The sequence below is a fragment of the Ictalurus furcatus genome, chromosome 23 (genome assembly GCF_023375685.1).
Source record: "Ictalurus furcatus strain D&B chromosome 23, Billie_1.0, whole genome shotgun sequence".
Lineage (NCBI taxonomy): Eukaryota > Metazoa > Chordata > Actinopteri > Siluriformes > Ictaluridae > Ictalurus > Ictalurus furcatus.
Window position 1 is genome coordinate 15,594,731 of NC_071277.1, and position 24,692 is coordinate 15,619,422.

General features: G+C 39.3%; 1 protein-coding gene across 3 annotated transcripts in view; it reads left to right on the forward strand.

The window, feature by feature from the left end:
- The window catches only part of zfpm2a (zinc finger protein, FOG family member 2a), a 173,087-nt gene that overhangs the window by 64,688 nt on the left and 83,707 nt on the right, over positions 1–24,692 (forward strand). For 2 of the 3 annotated variants that reach the window (XM_053611334.1, XM_053611332.1), the window contains one exon: positions 3,299–3,400. In XM_053611334.1, the coding sequence (XP_053467309.1) occupies positions 3,299–3,400 (102 nt within the window). The remainder of the gene's footprint in view (positions 1–3,298; positions 3,401–24,692) is intronic. The other variant, XM_053611333.1, reaches the window with a different exon arrangement.

The following is a 24,692-nucleotide window of genomic DNA, read 5'->3' on the forward strand; positions in this document are numbered from 1 at the left end:
GTCACACAACTATAAAAATACTTCTTGTTCCACATTTATTTGAGAACTTGAGCCAGGCACACAAACTGAACAAATTTTGTTGAGCATGTTCCAATTTAAATAGTAAAAGGTCTGACACACCAAACACGATGGTAAATAACTGTAGCTTCCTGGATTTTAGTGTATCTGATTGCTTTTCCTCCTACGGTATTTCATCTGTAGCTTTCTTCCTCAACGTTGTAAATAACATAAGACTAAGTACTAGAAAGCTTCTCTTAATCAGTGGCCTAAGGTTAGCTGATGTAGAGTCACTTTAAAGATATGGAGGATGGAGCTAGAACTCGACGCGCCCCCACTTAGAACGGGACCGGAGCCAGAACAGCCATGTGGGGGAGGTTCTGCTTTCAGCTATAACATCTGGCTAGAGAGATACAGAGAGAGAAAAAAATCAGTCATACATCCGTTTTTTAATCTCATCTTTACTTATCATTGCAGAATTTTTTTTTTTTTTTTTTGGAAGGAAGAGAAAAGGTTGCTAAGGAGGAACTATTTTTGTCCTGTTATCACTGAAGTTATAGTAGCTATAAACAGTTGTTCCCTTACTTTCTCTAGAAGTTAAAAATACTGTTTTGTTACCAAGAAACAAATTGCAGAAATATATATATAGCCCTGATGATTTTTCCTGTGGTGGAAAACTCACTGACACTGGAGACTCCTTCCACAGATGTTAAATAAATATCACCATATAAACAAATTAAAGGTTTTTTTATTATATTTTTTTTTTTTAAAATCCATTTATTATTAGCCTTGGATTATATGATGCGTCCTTCATATAATTCCTGTGAAAGAGCTGTTAGTATAGAAATGATAACATATTAGAACGAGCACATTAATAATAATAAACCCGTGATTTAAATTACATCCAGGACTGCTATCAGAGTTAGAGAAAATCCATCAGTACCTTCTGACCAATCAGATTTGAGGCTTGGTGTAACTGAAATATATAGCATTACAACCAACAAGCATTACCCGAATAAGATGGAAATAAAAGTATTCACACTTTTGGTTACCTTCATGAACCGTTAGCAGGAATAGATAATGCTTTTGTAATGGGAGATATCAGTCCTGAGTTTTAGGAAATGATGATGCGTAGTCATGTAGCTAAATCTCATCACCCCATGGCAAAGCATTTTAACAATAAAGCTAAGTGGCAGTCTCTAGAGCGGCCTAATGCAAAGCAACACCTGCCTGCCGACACACACACACACACACACACAGATCAAACAGTAATAAATAGCCAGTTCTTTCTCCACACCTCCCCATATCCTCCTATACCAGTGGGGTTTCCTTTCTCTTGCTCTCTCCTGGGATCAACATATAGTCACACATCCATGAAACATATTCATTGAGTCACTGGAGATGTCCAGAGCTCTTCTGTGAGAACAATAGACTATTTTAAGCTAGAAGACACATTAGCGCAGGTCCCTCAGATATTTCAGAGTGCTTCAGTCTGCGGTGACCGAGTCAACCGAGTTCATTATTCATGTAATGAATATTATGTAAGGAACACTTGGGGGTATGCATTGCTATCCTATAAACTGGATTATTTCCTTAGGACAGCACATCCTGGAATGTTGTATTCTTCTATTTCTTCTATTAATCAGTGACACTTTTTTTTTTTGCATCCGTTTATAGTTATTATGCATAATGTTGTGGAACATCTGCGAAACAAGATTGTCACTTATAGCTGCTATAAACATCCCCTCATTGTCCCCTCAGCAGCCTCTTTTCTTTTCTTTTCTTTTCTTTCTAGAAGTGACATCATTCTCAACATGTTACAAAGAAACCAGAAAGTCCTCTGCCCTGTCGACTCGTGGTGGAAAACGTCCCGACTGTTACGAAGCACTGACACTGAAGACTTCCATAAATATCAAATAAATATCTCCTTACAGAATACTTCACCATGCCAGTGATTACAGTTGAGGTCATAAGTTTACATACGCCTTTCAGCATCTGAAAAATGTTAATAATTTAAAAAATAATAAGAGGGATCATATCAACAAGAGGGCGTTTTTTTTTATTATTATTATTTAGTTCTGTCCTGAATAAGCAATTTCACATAACAGATGTTTACATATAATCCACAAGACACAATAATAACTGAATTCACACAAATGAACCAGTTCAAACGTTTACATACGTTCATACGTTACATTCTTAATCCTGTGTGTCGTTACCTGGATGATCAGTGACTGTTTTGTTTTGTGATAGTTCTTCACGAGTCCCTTGTTTGTCCTGAGCAGTTAAACTGCCCACTGTTCTTCAGAAAAATCCTCCAGGTCCTGCACATTCTTTACTTTTCCGGCATCTTCTCCATATTTGACCCCTTTCCAACAGTGTCTATATGACGTTGAGATCTTTTCACACTGAGGACGACCGAGGGACTCGTACACGACTATTACAAAAGGTCCAACCATTCACTGATGCTCAAGAAGGCAAAACGATACATTAAGAGCCAGGGGGGTGTAAACTTTTGAACAGGATGATCGGTGTAAATTGTTATTTTGTTTAAAGGTCTTGTACTGCCCTTTAGAAGCTACATAAGCTGTTTACATGTTTCCCAGAAGTTTAAACCAATCATCTTGTTCATTGTGAATTTAAATGAATGTACCTATATATTTGCTTAATTGCTTTAAAATAGTGTCAAGTTGATTTATTTTTTAAGAATAATGCATTCTAGCACGCTTCTAATGAATTGTTTGTTTATTTAATTAGTTCATTATATTAAGTAGATTTATGGAAGTGTTGTTGTTTTTTTTTTCTCAGAAATTTGACATTTCTTAGAGGTTTGCATTTTCAGAACTAATTAGGTAAAACATTATATAGTAAAACTTTTCAGAATGTGCCGTGTATTACTTGTATTATCTCCACTTTAACCTGAGAGCATCCAACCATATGTTCACAAATGTACGTAGAGGAAATCAAAGGGTGGGCGTACTTTTTTCTTTTTTTCTTTTTTTTTTTTTTTTTAACTAACATCTGTGAGTGAAAGAAAGTGCACTCTAAAATTACATTTCTTGAACTGTCTTATCCATAGCTCTACCTAACTATGACAAAATTAGTTTTGTCGTCGTTTCAGTTGAATATCTTATGCTTCTTAAGTAAAATCATGGATTCATGGATTTACTTATCTTAAGTAAAAATCATGGATTCTGTTCATTAAACGCCATGTCGATTTTCTTATTAGCGTTTCAGAAATGTCTCAATAGCTGTATTAAAAGGAAATGCATGTAACGTATTGTCTCCTTTCATATTCTAGCAGAAGACACCAGCAACAGAGAGATCGGGGACACAGACATGGAAGGACAGAATGACAAGACCAGACCTCCCCCTCTGGAAGCAGAAGAGTGGGACGGTCCAAGTAAGTGTCCTGAACAGACATGATGGTGGACAAAAAGAAAATCGATTTCATCTGCAGTATTGATACCGATTTCATTCCCACTGCCAATACTAGCCGTGATTGAATTTTTAAAAGCTATGTATTTAATATGACATATATGTATTTTTTAAATCATATACAGCATGCATCTATTGTTAAAAGACAACCCACTGTACATTGAACGTTCACTCTAAGCCTGGCGTGCTATTTATTTTTATGCCAGTAGCTATGCTAGCATCAATGAACACAATTTTCTTTTAAATCTTAACATCGCAACATTGACTCAGACTTAAACAAAACGAGAGAACAAACCCAAAGCATGCAGGCTTGAAGGTCGCGGATCATTTCGCTCCCGCTATCTGGCAAGGTTTGGATGACATCAGATTGTCCCTGGCCTTCCTTCAAGCATTTAGCCCATTAGCTAACGGCTAGTAATCACTTGTAAGCAGCCCATTATGACACAGTTTAAATGAATCCATCTGGGATCAGGGGATTTAAGCCATTCAATAGCAGGGCATCTAAAGATATCCTTGACAAGGTAAAACTCTTCAGCAGAAGCTTTTAATGAGTGCTAAAATTAGCCATCTTCAGCTGCACTCATATAACTCATATGAGCCTTTTAGACAAAATAAAGGAATGAAGTGTCTTAGTAAGGTGTTGGAACGCAGCATAGATTCTACAAGTCTCTGGAACTCTACTGTAACAATGAACAGCATTCTTCCAAAAAAAAAAAAAAAAGAAAGATAGTTACTCCAAAATCCTGCATAGGTGTTCAGTTAGGTTTGGACCTAGTGGCTGTGAAGGCCACAGCATATGAGTTACATCATTTTTCCACAAGCCAAATCACTCAGTAAAGCCCTCGTTCTTTGTGTATGGGGGTGGGGTCATACTAGAAGAAGCCATGCCCATCAGGATGTTTCATGACAGGATAAAGTGATCATCCAGAAGAACTTTGCATTGGTTTGCAGTAGTGCTTTATACTAAGGGGACAAGTGGAGCCAAGCCATGCCAGCAAAATAAATAAATGCCCCCCCCCCCACCACCACCACCACCACCATTTTTCCCCCCTTTAATTTGTCCTCATCTATAGATGATTATAAAAAGGTCTCCAGCAATTCAAGGCTAGTTGAGACTAATTAATCTTGCCGCTAATCTTGAAAACAATTTCACAGAATCTTGACTGTATGAACATTGATCTACCTTTAGTAAAATAACTCATTTCGTATGCCCAGGTGGCTAAATGGAGAGAGGTCTGTAGAAATTCTGACACTAAATGCTCCAGTGATCCAACAAGCGTCCTAAATTGGACTAAATTGCATTTTAAGAGAACCTTGTATAGACCATTGGAATGATGGACTTAAATTAACTTATTATCGCCAATGAATTATAAGAGAAGTTAGCAGGGTTGAATGGAACGGATTAAATGGCTTTGCTCCAAAGCTTTATTGCATGTGTGTGCTTTCATGGACGTGGACTGTGCTTCCCCAACAGAACGCTTACGCACACACAAAAACATATTTATCGTTTCTTCTTGAGGAACCTCATTTTACCATGCAGATTTTCCCCCCTTGCTTTCTCAGAGGTTTTGAAGAAAAAATAGTTCTATCTTGCCCTCCCCCCCACCATATCTTCTTAAAAGTCACTTCATCAAAGTGATGGATAGTACATCGAACAAGATAGCAACAGCAGCAATTATTGCTCGCCATTGGCGTCACGCTGCTGGTCGCGCCAAATATCATTCGCCTTTTAATGTATATGACCTCCAGAATTTATTGCAGGTACATACAGTTATAAAGGGGGGGAAAAAAAAAAAGTATATTTTGTCAGGTTTGTGCTGGGAAGCCCCCTGGGGTGTGTATTTGACGCTGACTGTGAATCAGTGTTATCAGCCCCCATCAGATAATGCATTTATCATTAAATTTCACATTTGCATTTCAATCTGAGGAAGGAAATGAGCATTGGCAGCACACGATAAGAGCACAGGCGACGACTGGTAATAAAGCATCACTGCGATCACGCGTCAGGCGAGACTGAGAGGGTCAGGCCCACAACTACCGGGGCCAGCGAGAGGAAAGAGAAAAAGGAGGAAGCATCATGTCCAGAGCAGGGCAACTGGAAAAACTAGTTTTTCAAAGAAAGACAGATGGATGGGGTGGGTGGGAGTTGGGTAGGTAATAAAGAAAGATGGAACAGAGAGTAGAAGCATAAACTTTGTCTCTTACATAGAGTACATGTTGATGTGTAAGTACATAAGGAGCAGATGGAAATTTAGCATGGTTTGAAGCTAGAAAAAAGCCAAGGGAAGAAAAATTGAAATAGGAACATCCAAGTTAGAAATTCGAAAACCTCTGTGATTAGCAGATTTCGTGTCTAGGCTAGTCATTTAGGTTCGTTTTATTCGTAGCTCGCTGGTGGATATAAGTAGACCCAACACACAAGAAAACAAAAAACCATTACTCCTGATCATTTTCTTTTGATATCTATACCCTGTGTTTAAACAATGCATTTGATGCTGATTCGACGCACCCCAAGGCTATAACTATAGCGCAAACTCCTCGTTTCAAATCCAACAGCATGCTGCACTACACACATCAGTCGAAGGCGTGATCTGGCTGACGGTAATTCAGTTTCTACTACGCAGATTAAGTAACATACACGGAGGACTGTAGACCTTTGCAAACCAAGCAAACTGAAGTGCGGTGCAAAGCAATTAAAATGACTCCTGCCAGCATTTCACACTTTTACACTGTGGGGAAATATTGCAAGAGAAAATCAAGACACTAGCTAGAGTCAAGTAGCAAACAAGAACAAAATACTAATGATAATGTTTCACTTGTAAGGACAAAACACCACATCTCGTAGGTGAAACAACTTGCTGACATTTGTTCTACACGTTTTTTATGTACTCGTTTGTTTCCGTTAGTCTGCATGAATGCCCTTAACTAGCTAACTAGCTCGCAGTGCATTATTACATGATACTAGTCGATTAGGTTTCCTGGGACTGGGTCGCACGTTGGAGCTTTCATTTGCCAAGTAGGATTTGTCCACCCCTGCGATGGACTGGCACCCTGTCCAGGGTGTACCCCGCCTTGTGCCCGATGCTCCCTGGGATAGGCTCTGACCCTGAAAAGGAGTAAGCGGTAGAAGATGGATGGATGGATGGATGGATGGATGGATTTGTCCACCCCTGGGAAGATTGCTTTACTTGTAGTGTAACTCAGTCCACCATTTTTAGATGGACCTGAGAATGCCTTCGTAGACATCCCCAGTGTTTGAAAACTTCTTTCACTTTCAACCAAATGTATCAAGATCTCAGTGCAGATTGCAAAAATTGCAAGTATGAAAACGTGCTAAGCCTACTCAGACACTATCACATACTGGCCTTGCTTTCCAAAATAGCGCATTCATAAGACGACAGCTTGATTACCAATTTGAACTTGGTTTCTGGCAGTTAGCATAATTGTTACACTGTTATATTTTTCACAAAAATGGGTCCAGGGTCTGCAAGCAGCTGTACTGTCTGTTATCACAGCCACAGGGCCAGAGAGTTATTTTAAACTAATTTGTCAAATTCGTTTCAATTTGGACACAGTGATTTCGCTGATAGCGCAGATGCTTGTCCACATTACCGATAACCTTGTCGCATTACCCTGATAAGATCTTGTCTGCATACCCACAACACAACACACACACCCCCACCCCCCCTTCATCGGCACACATTAGTGCCACAGACCAGCGGAGGATGTTACCTGCCCGCAGTTTTGGGGAGAATAGAATGGAAATGAGACTTTCCATTGTTCCCGAACAGAAAATGGACCTTTCTGCATAGAGGAAATTTCCGAAAATGACAAAATTGTCTTTCACAGAGGAGTACACTGTATGGGCATTCATCTTGGTGCGTAATAACCAAATTTACTTGCACATCGCGTCTCTGCTGAAAGAACATTTCCCCCTTTTCATCTTTCCTATTGTGCTGGAAAAGTCAGATGAGCATGTTATAATTTGAATAAAGTGGAAAATCAGACAATCAAATATGAACATCTGAAATGACATGACTTCCTGTGCAAAGCGATTAAAAGCAAATTTATTTAGTTTGAGACAGTCTATCCTGTTATCGCTCCCTTTTGTGAGCATTCAGATCCCGGAGAGCTTCAGTTCCTTTTGTTATTCCTTGGCTTAAGTTAGACCAGGTGCGATTACGATCGGCAAAAGATAATTCTTAATCACTTTCCAGAAGGCTATCTGAATGGGATGTATAATGGCCATTACATCTAAAAGAGGGAGGCTTTCTTAATGAAGTGACTTTGACCAAGTCCACCTGCTGTGAAGAATCCATTAAAACCCACTCTGCAATTTGTCTTTGGTACTAAAAAAAAAACAACCGAAGCCTCTCATCGCTCTAATTGAACTTCTTCTATAATCACTTTATCATTATAAACACTGTGTTTTCTCTTATGCTTTGAATTCTTCAGGGTTCTCTTCCAGTGTTCTTTCACAGATTACTTCTGTTGCGAAACCATGTAAGATACAGTTCCAAAGGGAATGCCGGTGCTTTGAGAACATCACAGTTATGTGGTGTAGACTCGTAGAACACCCACTTAGCTCTCGCCAGAGATGTTAGCTTATCGACTTGCCAATCTCGCACTCTATTTCGCCTCGTTATGGATGTTTGCAGACTCGTGTATATTAGTGGTGATAGCTTGTACAGCAATTTGCTAATTATCATGGACTTCTTTGATACACATCTTGACATACTCCTCAAGGCAGAAATGAAGTGGGGAAGGGGAGGGTGTTAATGAACTGCTGATCATGCTAATCTCCAATGAAAAGCCCCGAAAGTCAAGTACAGTACAGATATTACACTAATAAAAAAAAAAAAAATCACTTTGGTCAACTGAATTCCTATTATAAAGTAACAGCAGCAATTTTAAGGTGCATTTAGAAGATCTTGCTTGCTGAATTTGCTTGATTGTTTTGGCCAAACTACTCTATTGCCAGGCAGCACAGAGGTGTGTAGTGGGTAGTGTGGGTAGCCACCAACCACTCCCAGTCCCTGGTTCAAGCCTGGGCTTGGGTTACTGACTGTGCGGAGTGTCTCATGGACTCCCCATGTCCAAGTGGGTTGGATCTGGTTTCTCCAGTTTCCTCGCACCACAGAACACGTGGTGATGGAATGGCTCCACTAAACTGATGCTTGTTGTGAATGAGTGTGTTCACATGGAGTCCTGTGATGGATTGGCATCCACTTTATGTCCAGTGTTCCTGGGAGGCCCAGATCAATCGTAAGTCTAAGCATGATAAAGCAGTTTCTAAAGATGAATGAACATACTCTACTGTCAAATCAAATGAGTGCATCTTTCACTAAAACCCAGACTAATTGAGAATAAAGAATAAAGAATGGCACACCCTCACTGTGCCATGCAAAAGGATTTGGTATTTTAGGGACAGTTGGATTTAGAAAAATGGCTTGTACGTGTTTCATTCTCCTAAAAATTAATTTTGAATGGTCAAGGTATCTGGATCATCCAGCAAGCATTGAGTAACCCACACCTAGAGCTTATCACCCCGCAGCCAGATCTCTGAGCCTTACAAACCTCTGAGTTGATGAATCTGTGGCCCATAGAGTCTGTTGGACCTGGCCTGACTCATCTGTATGTGCCAACTGGGCACTAGCCATTGGCTTTGGCCTGCTACAAGGAAAAAAGAGCCAGGGAGTATCCTTGGATTTGCATCCAGTCACTTAGTTCCTACCAATCAGGAAGCATCTACCAGACTAAAAACAAATCCCCCCACTTCTTCCAGTTCTCCGATAAATGTAGTGACCCTTCATCACATACATGCAACAATAGCCACCTCAGCTTTTAACACACACATGTCCTGCTAAGTGAATTTGAGGAGCAGATGGCAGCAATGGTTGCATCAGGTGCCTCCGCAATTGTTTGCGTTCATCTCACTTCTATTTATATCACACCGAAAACAGCCGGGCATAAATATTTGCAGAGAGCCGATGGGACCTTTTGATTTTCGAAAGGATGATCCATGCGCCAGTTGCTTCATCCCACCCCAGCAACAAACAGATGGCACTTAGTGGGTCGATGCCTCTAGCATGAAATTCATGTTGAGATTTTGGGAGATGACATGATGGGGCAGGAGGACTAGTAGACCTTCCTTTAATTGTGTAGTTCCTCTCGACAGCTAACCCAGCAAGTTGCCAGTTGTCACTAGTTGGTTTTGAGGCAAGTTTTGATCTGTAAGATTTGCCAATGGATTTGCGTCAACAGATGGAATTAAGCAAGCAACTTGAAGGATCTCTCTAGATACCTCTTCAAAATTCATCTGCTCCATGACCAAAGAAACCCAGAGCCCGGGAAGATTTTATTTTTTAAAATTTTTTTTACCCCCTCCCCCATTCTCTATTTGGCTATTTTTCCCCCCTCTAATTATCCGCAAAAGTCTGTTAAGGCAGGGTGTCGTCAGAGGGGAACGTGTGGCCCAGATGCACATTAGAGACTCCTGGAGATGAGGGTGTAAAAAAGGATTTAATGGTAGGATGGATTAGAGAAATCCTTGTAACAATGTTAAATAATTATAGTTCCAGCTGAGATCAAAGCGCCATTGATTGAACCCCTCAAGCCTTTAGCACGTGGAGAGAGCGAGGGACAGAGAGTGACGTGGAGGCGGGGGGAAGAGCATGGAGAACAAGAGAGCGCAAAAAAAGTCTTGGAAAGCGACGATTGGTAAAGTGCCGATCGGCCTGGTCGAGATCCGCACCGACCAAGAGGCCCGACGATAACGCCACAACTCATAAGCGAAGGTTGTCAGAGCCGCTACCGCTGATACCTAAAGCGTTTTAAGACGACTTATAGACAGGGATTTATAGCCAGGGATTTTAATGTATGCAAAGCGGCAAGTCGGAATGTAGGCTTTCGCTCTGAACTTGTTTATTTCCCGTGTAATCAGGAAGCAGTGACATGGCTCACTGCCACTCATTCACCCAGTGAGAGCATCTCCTTCATGGCTTTCAGTCATCTTTATTTGAAGCTTTCTTGGCCACTCGTGTGAGGATCGGGTTTATTGTGCCAGTTTAGATTGCCATGACAAAAGAGTTTCACATTTACAGTCAATCAGCATACTGTATATGATGTCATGACACAAACTGTCATCTGAATTATAATACTCTCAAGAGGTCTTAAGTGCAACATGCATTAAGCAAAAGCACAACTAATTATGAATGAAAAAAGGATCAAATAAATGCCTTTGAATGCGTTGTATACTTTTACTCATTCTTCTATAAAAAAAAAAATAACAGGTACTTCCTTCTGGAGAATATTTTTTCAGAGGAGGAAAGACGCACGCGCTCAGAAAATGGCACAGTGTCTGACTGGGGCGATGAAATATGCAACAAGAGATTAGACAAATCACTCGGCTCGCCGTCTTAAAGTGCCCCGATTCAAATTTAGCCACTGATCCGATACACTAAGAGGCTTTAAGAGAAAACTTCATGCTTGTTAGTTACAGAAGCAATCTGAAATACAGCTAATGCACTCTGAAGGCACTAAACGCAGCCGCAATTATAATCGAAACAAAGGTGCTACTATTCTACTTCATCACAAAGCAGTGCATTAAGATACAGTGTGAGCAGCGAACTTTGAAAGCTATTTATAACTAAGGAACTCTGTAGCGCTCTGACTAGTTTTGCTAGCTTTTTACTGGACCAAACAGGGCAATGTTACGTCTAGCTTAATTGTTGTTGTCAACAAGGCAGCGTGTGATTAGTTGAAGAGATACACAGCTCCACAGCTAAATATGATGGGGATATTTAACACAGTCGGGTATCTTCAGGGATTTCTGCAGGAGGTTATTGTACTGTGTGATTAGCATCTGGCTAATATTATAGAGAGCTCGCATGTTTTTTTTTCTCTTGCTGTGGCTGTTTGAAGATTGGAGTCTGGTTGGCGTTGTAATGGGATGAAGGTTTATAGTGTGTGTTTAGCAATCATGTAGAGATAGAGCAGGGGTGGACACATTAGCCTGGGCTGTTCGTTTTGTATTCACAGCTTCCAGGAGGACAAAAATAGGTTTAACACAAAAAAAAAAAGGAAGAAAAAGAAAAACCCTACTCCTTACCGACTTTTGCAAACCAAAAGTTTGCTTTTGGTGTATTTGAAAGTAGACGATAATATATTTTAAATGGAATGCACGGACAGAACACCACATTTTACAGCTGAAACTTTGGCCAACGACTTTCTACCTTAAAAACTTTTTTATAAGAGGATAAACTCATAAATGAATCTGTTTTCAAAGTCTATATTACTACACTTAACTAGCTAACAAGCTGATCATATCTTATTACAGTATGTTAGCTATCAGTTTTTATTCTAGTCAGTTTTTTGAGAAGCAAAACATGGGACTGGGCAACACACTTTAGCTTTTTCTTGCCTGATGAGCTAGCTAATGAATGTTTAATTTGTTCCCTGCATACATAGCAAAACATTTTTAGGAGAAGATAGATAAAAACAGGATAAGGTAAACCTAGCAAAGCCAACGTAGCAAAAACCTTGAAATTCTCATCAAGTTCACATTATTTCAATGGAAATTCTGTGCTGTATTTTTGAAATCAAAATGATAGATTATACAATTATAAAATAAAGTTCACGTGTAAAACCTTAACCCTTGAAACTCCCAGGAGCCTTTGGTGGGTCTAGACTTATTTATTCCTCACTGTTGTAATTATATAACATTCCAATAAATGGATTATTATATTTTATTATTCATACTAGTGCTGGGCGATATATTGATAAGCTATATCATAATAAATGATTGAGCAGTACACTTATCTAAGATATCGTTGTTATCGTAATGTATTTTTTAAAATACATTTTTAAGAATTACAAATTAAATGGTACTGAATGGATGCTGTTGATTTGACATATATATATTATTTTTTTTATTTTATTAAAATCTTTGTAGGCATTAAAAAAGTATCATCAAACTCAGTTGTTCTCAAAGATATGATATTTTCGTCATATTGCCTAGCCCTAGTATAATTCATAGTAGTTATTGAACACTATGCTTTAGGATAAATAACTGAATAAAGATGAGACTTTAAGGCAGGAACCGTCAACTAGATGCGGACCTAGCCAAGAATTTCAGAATTGCCCTCTCTGGGCTGATTAGTGAAGGAACAACATGGCTTGTTATAAAAAAAAGAAAAGACCTCAGCAGAATGAGAAGTATGTGTTTATCTGTTCAGAGACCAAGGCTCTAGTGAACGTGTTAAACAATCGTGAAGTGCCAGTGCGAAATATTACAAACTATAACCAAATCAAACGGATTTATCTAGTTTATAGCTATGAAGTAATATCTCATGGTTAAGCATTAAAAGGTAACGGTTGTCGCCATTCAGTCATGTTAGTTGCTTATCTGGATATTTGGAAGCATGAAGTTCTTAGCTGGATCTCCGGACATTTTATGAGTACTGTATTGTTTTTAACCTGATGTTTGTCCGTGACAACGATGATAACCATAGACAAGAATTTGTCAATTTAAAATGATAATTAATCTACAGGGTGACCCAAAAGTCTCCATACGTAGGGGACTGTGTTTGCCAGCACCACGTCGGTTGTGTCTTCTTCAGTGGACGTTGGTGGACGTCCACTTCTCGGTCGGTCCGCAACACTTCCAGTCTTTTTGAATTTGTTATTAAGTTTACAACAGTGTCGTGTGTGATGTGCTCGCCATGTTTACTGTTAAAGTCCATCGCAAACTTGCGACAGCTTCCCGATCCAGCCGTGAGAATGATTTCAATACGTTCTTCTTTTGTCAAAGGCGTGCTTAAAGGCATTCTGAACAAAAAAAATTATATATATGTGTGTGTGTATATATATATATATATATATATATATATATATATATATATATATATATATATATATATATATATATATATATATAAAATAAATTTTTATAAGTGTGAAAAATTTTGGAAGACATTTTGTTAAAGAGACTTTTGCGACACCCTTCAGATGTGTTGCATTTAACATGTATCTAATTGTAACTCCTACACTCCACCCTACTTCATATATGTCCATGGTATTTTAAAAAAAAAAAAAAAAAAAAAAAGGAACAGCCGGATAGGGAGAAAAGGGGAAATTTGAGGACAAATGGAAGAAATGCATTAAAGGAATTTCTCTGTGGCTTTACTAAAAGATGCCTTCGCTGCACTGTGAATAAACACGTTGGGTTATTAATCACCGTTATTATCTTTAACATCTAAATGACAATTGATAATAATAGCAATAATAATCAACAATAAGGAGTAATAATGGTAGATGTGGTTAAGAAGTGTGTGTGTGTGTGTGTGTGTGTGTGTGTGTGTTGTGGTATTCAATTATGCAGTTTCCATTGGCATATTAATCATCTTTTCACCAAACACGCCGGTGTTAATTAAAGCAAAGCGCGGATAAAGACGTGTTGCCGGATCATCACTCTGTTTATCGCTGCTCACACAGCCGCAGTTAAGTAAATTCAGACCGCAAGAGGAATTTCAATGCCTTGTCCCACCATGTTTGGTAATCTGCATATGCGTGTGTATGTGTGTGTTACTGAATGAAGAAGAAAGAATTTTATTTATTTATTTATTTATTTATTTATTGTGTGAGCATGTGCAGCTACCTGCTGTGCCGGACGAGTGTGTAAGTAGCTGAGGGAGAATGAACATGGGACCAAAAGCAAAGACGAGAGACAGAGCGCAGAGATCATGTTAGTAATTTTTGCATAGTCTAGTGGCAGATCTGGAAAGAGAAGTCCAGCCCACTGGCAGAAAGACGAATTGTGTTGTAATTAGTAGCAGAAGACCGATGAGGCGTTCTGCTCCGTTATCACTCGAGAGAGAGAGAGAAATGGCTCTGAACCCGAGTGTGTGACTCAGCCTGCCTGCTGTCAGAATAAACACAATCTGAAATAGATATTCAGGTTATTGTTTATCTATTTATCATCATTTACACAACCAGAATTCCCACATATACACTGCAGGGAAGACATCTTGTCTGTTCACATCCTGTTCACTGATATTCAACATTAGGGAATTAAATGTAGGGGAATTGAGATGAATGGATTTGTTATTGGCCGCCTGTTGAGATTGCTACAGTGCTCGAGAAGTACTCGAAAAGCAGCGCAATAAGGCTATGACTGCATGGAGGTTTTCAATCCCGCAACATTATCAGATAGATTTTATATCCAGTACCGTACAACAAAATGCAAATCATGTCCAAAATTGAGCTACAATATTCCTGTAAAACCTTCTGATTGGTTACTGTGGCAGAATGTGCGTTGATTGGTTACAGCAAATTTAGAGGCAGGGCAATGGCACAATCTGGAGGATGGGAGTCCATTCTTTTTGGGAAAAAAAGCTGTATCATTTGCTAGCTAACTAATAACATGCGAGTACACATAACTGCTGATACAACTGAGCAAAATATAGTTATATTTTATATATATTTATAGCAAAATATAGTTTAAGTATAGTGTGAGTTTTACTACTCTCTCTACTCTACTACTACTACTACTACTACTACTACTACTACTACTATGAGTACATTGTTCGGTGACAAATAATCCGAAGACGCAAACTAAACTCGAATACTGTCGGGTTGCGAGAACAGCCAAGATGTTAGCCGAAGACTTGCTGCAATAACGCTTTGTTAAGGATATAAATTAGATCAGGATATACTTGTATAGAGCCATTGCAAGATTAAACCGCTTCTTCCCAGAAATTAAAGTCTTAATTTCTTATTTGAAGAGCTATCGAATTTGACCAAAATGCCTTTCCCTAGTAGCTGGACATGGCAGCCATCTTGGCAACATTCCCGAGCAGTTAGTTTCAGTTCTTTTCAGTCATGTTAGGATCGACAAAATGACGTTTCAAACACGAATTTGCCTGAAATGGCTGTTAAAATCTGACAGAAACGGTTTAAATAATGTGAGATATTTGGCACAGTCATTTTCAGGTAAAAAGTGACAAAATCCAGTAGTGTTCTTAATGTTTAAAATTTCATGATCAGGGCATGTCAAAGTGAATTCTTCTGTTTTGATTTGAATAAGTTAGTCAATGATCCAGCATTATTTTTCACAATATCGGAGGTATTGGAATATACAGTATGACTTTTTTTAGTAAGACAGGAAAGTTGGCTATGGCTGACGGGCCATCAATCACTGGCTACGTTTACATGGACAGCAGTAATCTAATTATTGACCTTAATCTGAGTAAGATAATAATGTGATTAAGGTGTTTACATGAGTCGCTTTTAGAATACTCCTGTCATGTTCCCGTTTTACATGTTCTAGAACATAATTAGATTAACAGCTCGCGTCATTACGTCACCGTGCCACGCCGTCCGACGTCCCTCCAGAATTTCACGCATCAACATACAGTTCGTCTTCGTTATGGTCCCGTATACAGTTTTGGGTGTTTTTATTTATTTTTTTTACGGACGCTTTAAGTGCAGTTAATTATTTGTCATGCTGTACGTGCTAATAGACAACTGCTTGAAGCGGTGGGTGTGTCCCAAATAGCGTAGTCTATATAGTAGCCGAGATGCATGTATTTTTCCCCACTACAGGCCTATAGTAGGAAAGTATGCGATCTGGGACACAGCCGAACACTCTTGTTCGCCGTAAAACGTAAAACTGCCGTGTGTGATCGTGTCCTGTCGTAAAATGCGGTGAAAACTCCCACACGACGTTCATAATGTGATTAAGGTGTTTACATGTCACTACTACACGTCCATAATGCGACTAAAACAGGAGTACTCCACCTGTCTTAATTAGATTATTGCTTACTTCGATTATGACTTTAATTAGATTAAGGTAAGTAAAAATTGCTGTTTACATGGTAGTTTCTTAATTCGAGTATGGTCTTAATCGGATTAAGAGTGGATTATTGTTGTCCATGTAAACGCAGCTACTGAGGTCCGCTTTTAGCAATATCCTCTATAATCGCTCGCCTAGCTAGTTCTTAAATAAGCAAAAAAGGTTACTACACTTTCAAGATTCTACACTTTTGTTTTTGTTTTTTTTTTTTTATCCAAGGTGTATCCTCGCTATAGACTAAACCAGAATGTTCGTAAACGTACAGGTTGCGTACGTCTGATCAGTGCCAGAGCTTGTTTTAGGTTGCAGTCAACATCAATATAAAAGACTGAAGCAAAACAACGTGAAAAGTTGTGTTTGGGGCTACAGAGTCAAACGGACTCCAGTTCTCAACCGGATTAGGTTTAGGTGTATTTTGTTTTATGGTTTTTAACTCTTGGTGGGAAAAACAAAACCGTCTAGCTGACCGATTCAATTGTAGACTCGCTGGCTGAAAAATTCCACTCCCTCTTAAACAAGTTAAATTTACACAATCCTAATCATCATTAGTCTACAGTACAAGAAGATCCATACTGGTAAAATAAGCTTAAACTTAGAAGTAAAGACTGAATGCTAAACTCAATAGGAAGAACAATTTATACAAATAAACATTAACTGAGTAGAACGTAGATTTGGTGATATGAAATGAAATGAAATGGCATTAGTGAATATTTAGAGGTATTTTTGTACCTCTTTCCCAAGATCACTGAAAGCATTTTGGTTTTTTTTCTAATATTATGGTTAAATTAGTTGGATACAAACTTTGTACCAGATGACAGATTTGGCCATTGCACTGAGTTTTAATATTTAATACAAAAAAACCAACATTTTTGATTTGCATACTTTTACTTGAATTTGTAGCAATATTCCTTATTTGTAGTCCTAAAATGGGAGAAAGAAGACAATAATGAGCTGTGTGTGTGTGTGTGTGTGTGTGTGTGCGTGCATGTGTGCATGGAGCGCTCGTCTCTTTTCCGTTCCTCTCCATCACTCTCTGTCTCTAGTCTTCTCTCCGAGGAGGTGAGTGAAGTGAGGATGATGCACAAAGTCGGTGTAGAGAAGAAAAGAAAGGGTTACAGCTGAAGAGGAGGAGGAATGTGTGGGCATGGAGCTCTCTTCCTCCTTCTCTCTCCCTTTCCATCTCTACCTCCTGACTTTATCGGCGGCTGCACTTACAGGAGATCTTCGTGGTTTGAAGCACCCGGCTGCATCTGCTGTCTTCTGTCTTTCTCGCCACACTCACACTCGACACCCCCCCCTCACACACACACACACACACACACACACACACGCGCGCGCCTGCAGACGCTCACGCACACTATCACGCACTCATACTAACGTCTTTTTTCCTGGGATATTTATTTATTTATTTATTTTTTGCAGCGTTAGCTCGTTAGGCAGAATGCGGCACAGGAAGCAGAGGCATTTTCGAAGACACGAGAAAGAGAGGGGAAAAGTAGAAAAGAGAGAGGGGGGAAAAAGAAGAAGAAGAAGAGAGAGAGTAGGAAAAAAAGGTCCACGTAACAATGCCGGGGAAAAATCAGAACATTTTCCAGCGAAAGATGGGCCATTTCCAAATCCTTGTGCCCTATCAGACAAATTAAAGTAAATCAAGCATGAAATGAAGCAGGAGAGCCTGGAGATAAGGCTCCTTTAAGTCGTTTCCAGATTAGGATAGAGAGAGAGAGAGAGAGAGAGAGTGAGAGAGAGAGAGGGAGAGAGAGAGAGAGGTGCATCTGCTCGCCGCCAGCCGAGGAGGCTAGTTTCCCATTTCACAATAGCAGCCTGTGTATAGGATTACTTTCCCCTGTCAGTGACATGAAGGGAGCAGGGAAGGAAACACACACACACTCTCACAAACACACTGCACTCACGCCCGTGAACATATCCTTAAATGTTTCGTCTCCAACGTTTTCTCCCACGTTTTTTTGGCAGGTGATCAGATCGGCGATAGCGTCCGCCGGAGGTTACGGACATTTCGGTTGATATTAGGCAGAGGGTGAAGGAAGACAATCTCACAAAGAAAACTAAAAGAAGTCATAATGCGACCTTTTAATGCACCTCACAATCACGTTCATGGTGCTTTACTACAGCACAACATCCCAAATATGATGGATGGATGCACTTATAGATACTTAAATACAGCCTCATTGCTTCATTTGTCTCACTGAACTACATGTATATAGTGGCGTCCAAACATTTCAGCCCATTACCAACTACTGTTTTTATTCTCTCAGAGTATAATCGGCTCGTAGTTATTTATTTATAAGCACATTTCAGTGCCTAAAGACACTGTACAGATATATCACATAATATAAATGTATGTATAAAAATAATAATAATAGAATAATATAAAATGCATTACTTTAGTAGCTGGAAATGCCAAGCATCATCGTCAACAGTGTGGATAGATATGACGTACATCAAAGTCCTTCTAGTAAACTGCGTCCACTTGGTGGCCATTTTGGCTACACAGCATGGCAGTTATTTTCAACTATTTTCAGTCGTGTGCCAGAAACAGATCTTTCAGACAGATTTGAAATGGTTGTTACAAAAATGGTATAAATAGCATGTGAACCGATGATTTGTTTCAAACAGATACGATTGCAGCAAATACAGATATGAATAGGAGACGCACTGTTTGCTTTTTTCTTTGTTTGTGTCACGATTTCCCCTCGCACTAAGCACTGGAGTGCGCAGCGCGCTCCGAAGCTCAAAGCACTAGCATGCGCTTCAGGGTTTTACAGTGACATTGACATTGTTTACTTTTGACACATGTGCATTTGTTATGATTTCTGTCCTGTCTCCGGCCCTGTATTGTTATTGGTTGTTTCCTGTACGTGTCATCGTTGTATTCAGCTGTTCTGTGTTTTCCCCGATTACGTTTAGTATTTAAACCCCTCATGTCTCATTGTTAATCATGAAGTAATGTGTGTGTTACCACCGTTTTGTACATTGTTCCGTGTGTTTCATCTCATGGTTTTTGATCTTGTTTCTTGTTTCTCGTTTCGTGCTTTGCCTTGCCTGTTTAATGCCCGTTTGCAGATCACCTGACCCATTGCCTGTTCTGACCTCGCCTGTGTTTCACGATTTGGATTTGTTTGCTTATCTCTCATCTAATAAAGCTGTTATCTGCACTTGCATCAGTCCAAGAGGCCCTTTATGAAAGTGAAAAACCAAGGTGGGAGAAGGAGGGGAAATTCTCCCTAATCGAGCCAATAGGGAGTGGCTCGATATTTTGTATGCCATCATGGGGTATGTCAAGGGGGAGCCTTCCAACCAGGCTGGAACCATCTCCCTCCCTCCCTCCCCCACTGTGCATATCGTCTAGCCTGCCGAGGCGATGGAGAATGTCGTTCAGCCTCCCTGCTTGTCTGAGGACTGCGCTCAGCATACCTGTACAGCTGAAGACATTGCTCCACCTCCCGGTGTGGCCAAGAGCTCCCCCCTCAGACCTCGCAGAGAGCGTCACTCCCCCCTCTAGCTTCATGGGGAACGTAGCTTCCCCCTCGGGCTCTGCCTTGAGCACTGATCCTCCCGCCGACTGCGCAGTAGCCATCGCTCTGCATTCATGCCAGGCCGGGGATATCACGTCATCTCTCTGCGGTGCGGAAGAGACCCACACCTGAACCTCAGAGAGCACGCCACGTTTCTGTCCGAGGTCGACGAAATAGCCTCCTAAGCCATGTTCCTGTCCGAGGTCGATGAGACGGCCTCTTAAGCCATGTTCCTGTCCGAGGTCGACAAGACAGCCTCTTAAGCCATGTTCCTGGCCGAGGTCGACGAGACGGCCCCCCAAGCCAGGTACCTGTCTGAGGTCAATGGCATGGCCAACCAAGCTCTGCTCACACCTGAGTCTGCTGACACGGCCAACCAATTTCTGCCATCCTGTTTCACTGAGGACGTCGCTCTGCCTTCCAATTCCACTGAGGATGTTGCTCTGCCGTCTTGTTCTGCTGAGGACGTCGCTCTGCCTTCCTGTTTCACTGAGGACGTCGCTGTGGATTCCTGTTCCACTGAGGACGTCACTCTGCCTTCCTGTTCCATCAAAGCTGATGATCCAGCTTCCCACGCCTGGGTGCTACCTAGGGACCCTGGTGAACCTGCCCCAGCCTTATGCCTGCTCCTTGGCTCCTTGAGGGGCAATGAGGAGCAATCCTTTCAAAGCGCAATTAACTTGCTATCTGTGTGACAATGCCTGCCTTGGGACCTGAGGGGCTGTGACTACATTTTGCCCAGAGGGCCAGGACCGGCAGGGGAGGGAGTGTTTCATGGTGCTCCGGAAGTAGCGCCCTTGGGGAGAAGCACTGGCATGCACTTCTGGGTTTTATAGTGACATTGACATTGTTTACTTTTGACACATGTGCATTTGTTATGATTTCTGTCCTGTCTCCGCCCCGTATTGGTATTGATTGTTTCCCGTGCGTGTCATCATTGTATTCAGCTGTTCTGTGTCTTCCCCCTGATTTCGTTTAGTATTTAAACCCCTCGTGTCTCATTGTTCATCGCAAAGTAATGTGTGAGTTTTACCGCCGTACCAAGACTTTGTACATTGTTCCACGTGTTTCTTTTCATGGTTTTTGATCTTGTTTCTTGTTTCTCGTTTCGTGCTTTGCCTTGCCTGTTTAATGCCCATTTGCAGATCACCTGAACCGTTGCCTGTTCTGACCTCGCCTGTGTTTCACGATTTGGATTTGTTTGCTAATCTCTCGTCTAATAAAGCTCTTATCTGCACTTGCATCCATCCTAACCTCCATTATGTGACCGTTTGGGATCACGTTGAGACTAGACGTGTACAGACAGGGTCCTGTGGAACAAAAAAAACAGTCACACGAGGGTGAGGTTTTTGCATTCATGTGAGCAAACGATGATACACTGTAGGAAGCTTACGGAACAAAGAAAGAGCACATTCTGTAATGTGAACGTGCTCTGTAAGCGTTCGTACATTCATCCTTAGTAGCTGCCTGGTCAGGCTCAAAGATTTTTGAATTTAGGCCACCAAATTTGTTTATACTGTATTTTGGGAAACAGATTTGTTAGAAAAATTTGCAAGCAGGTGCAAACAGAAATAATAGTTGCACAACTGAGATTAAAAAATATTTCTTTTCTTTTTTTTAATCTTCCAGTTTAGGCCACGCCTACTTCGATTTTAAATCCAGACACGGATATAAATACACATACAGATAAAGATGATATACATCACAATATTTTTCACATTATTGAAGGTATTACAGTATTTATACTACATATACTGTGCAACGACACAAGACAAATATTGTTTTTAATAACTTTAGTAATAATGTAATGCATGTAGTTAAATAGTAATAAAATTTAAATAAAGGAAAAGGGATGTAGGCAATGATATTAACGCTAAAAGAATGGAGAATAAAAATTACAGTGCATGTATATATAAGGATAAGATAAGTAATGCAACAGTTTTTTTTTTTTTACGGCTCCTGTTTACATTTTTCCGGCCCAGAATTGAGCTCCTCCCTTAAACAGAACAGCTTTTCAGCTGTGCCTCTTTTCCTTAAGAGATAAATCATGAGGCATACCTAATTTCAACAGAAACAATGGGGTCAGTTGGGGGAAAGGGAAAGGTTTGTTAAAGCATTCATTGCAATTTGCCACACAGGCAGTAGAAGACTCTAAAAATGACAAATTGCTGCTTTAACAAAATGTCATTTTTTAAAAAGCACCTCTTGATACTGACTCAGTTTGCATGGTCGTCCATGTACTTTGCATTATCATGCTCTGTGTCTCCCTGAATAACTCATATTAATAAAGAATAATGTTCTGGAAGTATAGTTTGGCAGAAAATAAATGTATTTTTATAAGTGAAGATACCTTTCAGGTACAGCTGTAATTACTCACCATAGACCAGAGTGAATTTTATCACTCTTTCCATTCAACCCAATTTACCTGCTGGACATTGCACAAGGATTAGAAACATATCTAGACCCTTTACACTTTGCCTGCTGGGATTGAAGGTTTTGTATCTCTGCACTTTGAACTCTTCAGAGGTTGCCTAGTGATTAGGAGCATGACCTTGACCTTTCAAGACCCCGCCTTAGGTTTAGCCCGTCTATCAGCCTCATCTCCAGCCGTTTAAAAACTCCTCTCGGAAAAAAGTGGGTTTTTAACGCCGTCCTTATACTAAACTGGATGAGAGGAAGAGAAAGAGAGGAGGAAAAAATCCTTAATCCATCTTATCTGTTGACTGTCAAACTGCTGGGGCTAAGACCTCGTCACAAAAGACAACTAGGTCAGGAGAGACAGGATTGGACTGGAGAGCTGGAGAAGCTGTAATTGGCTGGAGAGGAAGGATGAAGAGAGGCTAATGACATGCTGGAGGTAAACCGTACCTGTAAATATGGCCAAAAATGTCACCAATGACAAACTGCAACGTGCAGAAAAAGTCTGAATTCAAAAGCAAGAATTGGATCATTAAACTTAATATTATTATTATTATTATTATTATTATTATTATTATTAAGCAATATAGTGCTTGTTATAATGAAAGGGATAACAGAAAATTATCCCTTTATTTATCCCACTTAATTAGTATTTATTGTTATTTATATTATTTAATATTATTATTATAAATGATGATGTTGATAATAATAATAATAATAATAATAATAACAACAATAATAATAATAAACATGTTTGTTCAAGTTATCACTTTCATTATACCACATTTGTATTTTTATAATTATTATTGTTATTATTATTATTATTATTATTATTATTATACATTATTTTAATAGATAATCATTATAAACAAGTTAGTTCCTGTTATCGCTTTTAACATATGTTTTTATTGTTATTATTATTATTATTATTATTATTATTATTAAACATTAGTAGCAGTAGTATTTTTTACTGGTGATAATTAATAGAAATGTTGTTTTGCAGACATTCCACAATTTTGCATTCACTACATTAAATGTAACCATAAATGGATAAAACATACAGTTTGTCATTCTTTAATAAATGAAACGCCAACATTTGGCTGTGTAAGAGGAATAATCACCTCCATGGTAGTAACAGTAACTCCACTCTGCGACAGGCTGCCTCATACCGTTCTTAATTATTTTCCTACAACAGCACAGCCCCAAGTGTTTTATTCTTTGTGTAATATGTAGATTCAAAACACACAACCTCAAATTCCTGGACAAAAGTCTTTTTTGAAGATTTGGAGTACAATTCAGTACAATTCGTAGGACTCTTAGTATGAAAAGTTAGTATGAAAAATGAAAGTCATGTTTAATCAGATCCACTTGAGGAAAACTGTGGACATGTTCCAGTGTTTACCCGAACTTATAAGAAACTAGTAGAGAATTTTACTGAGTTGATTATATAAGATTCAGATGACTCAGTTCTGTGGAATCGTTTCAGTATTAATTCATAATTAAGTCTTCGTAATGTTCTTCTTAGTGGACTTTTGGATCCTAGTAGTATGATTTATGGTTATTAACAACTCTCTGAGTAGTGTTTAATATATATATATATATATATATATATATATATATATATATATAATATATGTGTGTGTGTGTGTGTGTGTGTATATATATGTTCTCTCTGAATACTGTTTATATATATATATATATATATATATATATATATATATATATATATATATATATATATATATATATATATATATATATATATATATATATATATATACACACATACACATGCATTTTTTTGGTTTACTTCTCCAGGCTCTTTCCAAGCTTCAGCTTTGACTCAGTCATTTTGTCGCTGAAATCAGATGTACAATCGCAGCAAATCGAAATGCATGTGCGTTTCTTCCCTATACATATACACACTGTTAGTCATTTGTGCTGACAGCTGAGAAGAATTATATCCCTCACAAGCACTCTGAATATGTTACACTTCTCCGATAGTCAAATTTGTCGGTGGGGAATGACTGCCTGTCCTCTAGATGACGCTTCCGATAACGTGTCTCGCTTTTGCTCTCAGTTCTTCCACCGGCATTGTGGCGGCCCGGGCGAGATGAACGCTTTTGGAGATTGTTGTCGGGATGTCTTTGCTGAACTCGAAATGATCGAAATGAACTCGAGGAAAACAGGCAGATTTTATTATGGTTAGCAGCATTTAAGTCAGATTATATAAAGGAAGGTTTTTTTTTTTTTTTTTTTTTTTTTTTTTTTTTTACATTTCTCCTGCTTCAGGAAATACACACAGAAATGTAAACAGGTTGAATGCCGTACAGTTTTAGTAGTTCAGCAAGATAAAGAAACCAATTTTTATATAACTGCTATTTAAATATACTCCTAATCTCTAAAAGAATAAGAAAAGGCCAAAAAAAGAAACCATAATGGGGCATTCT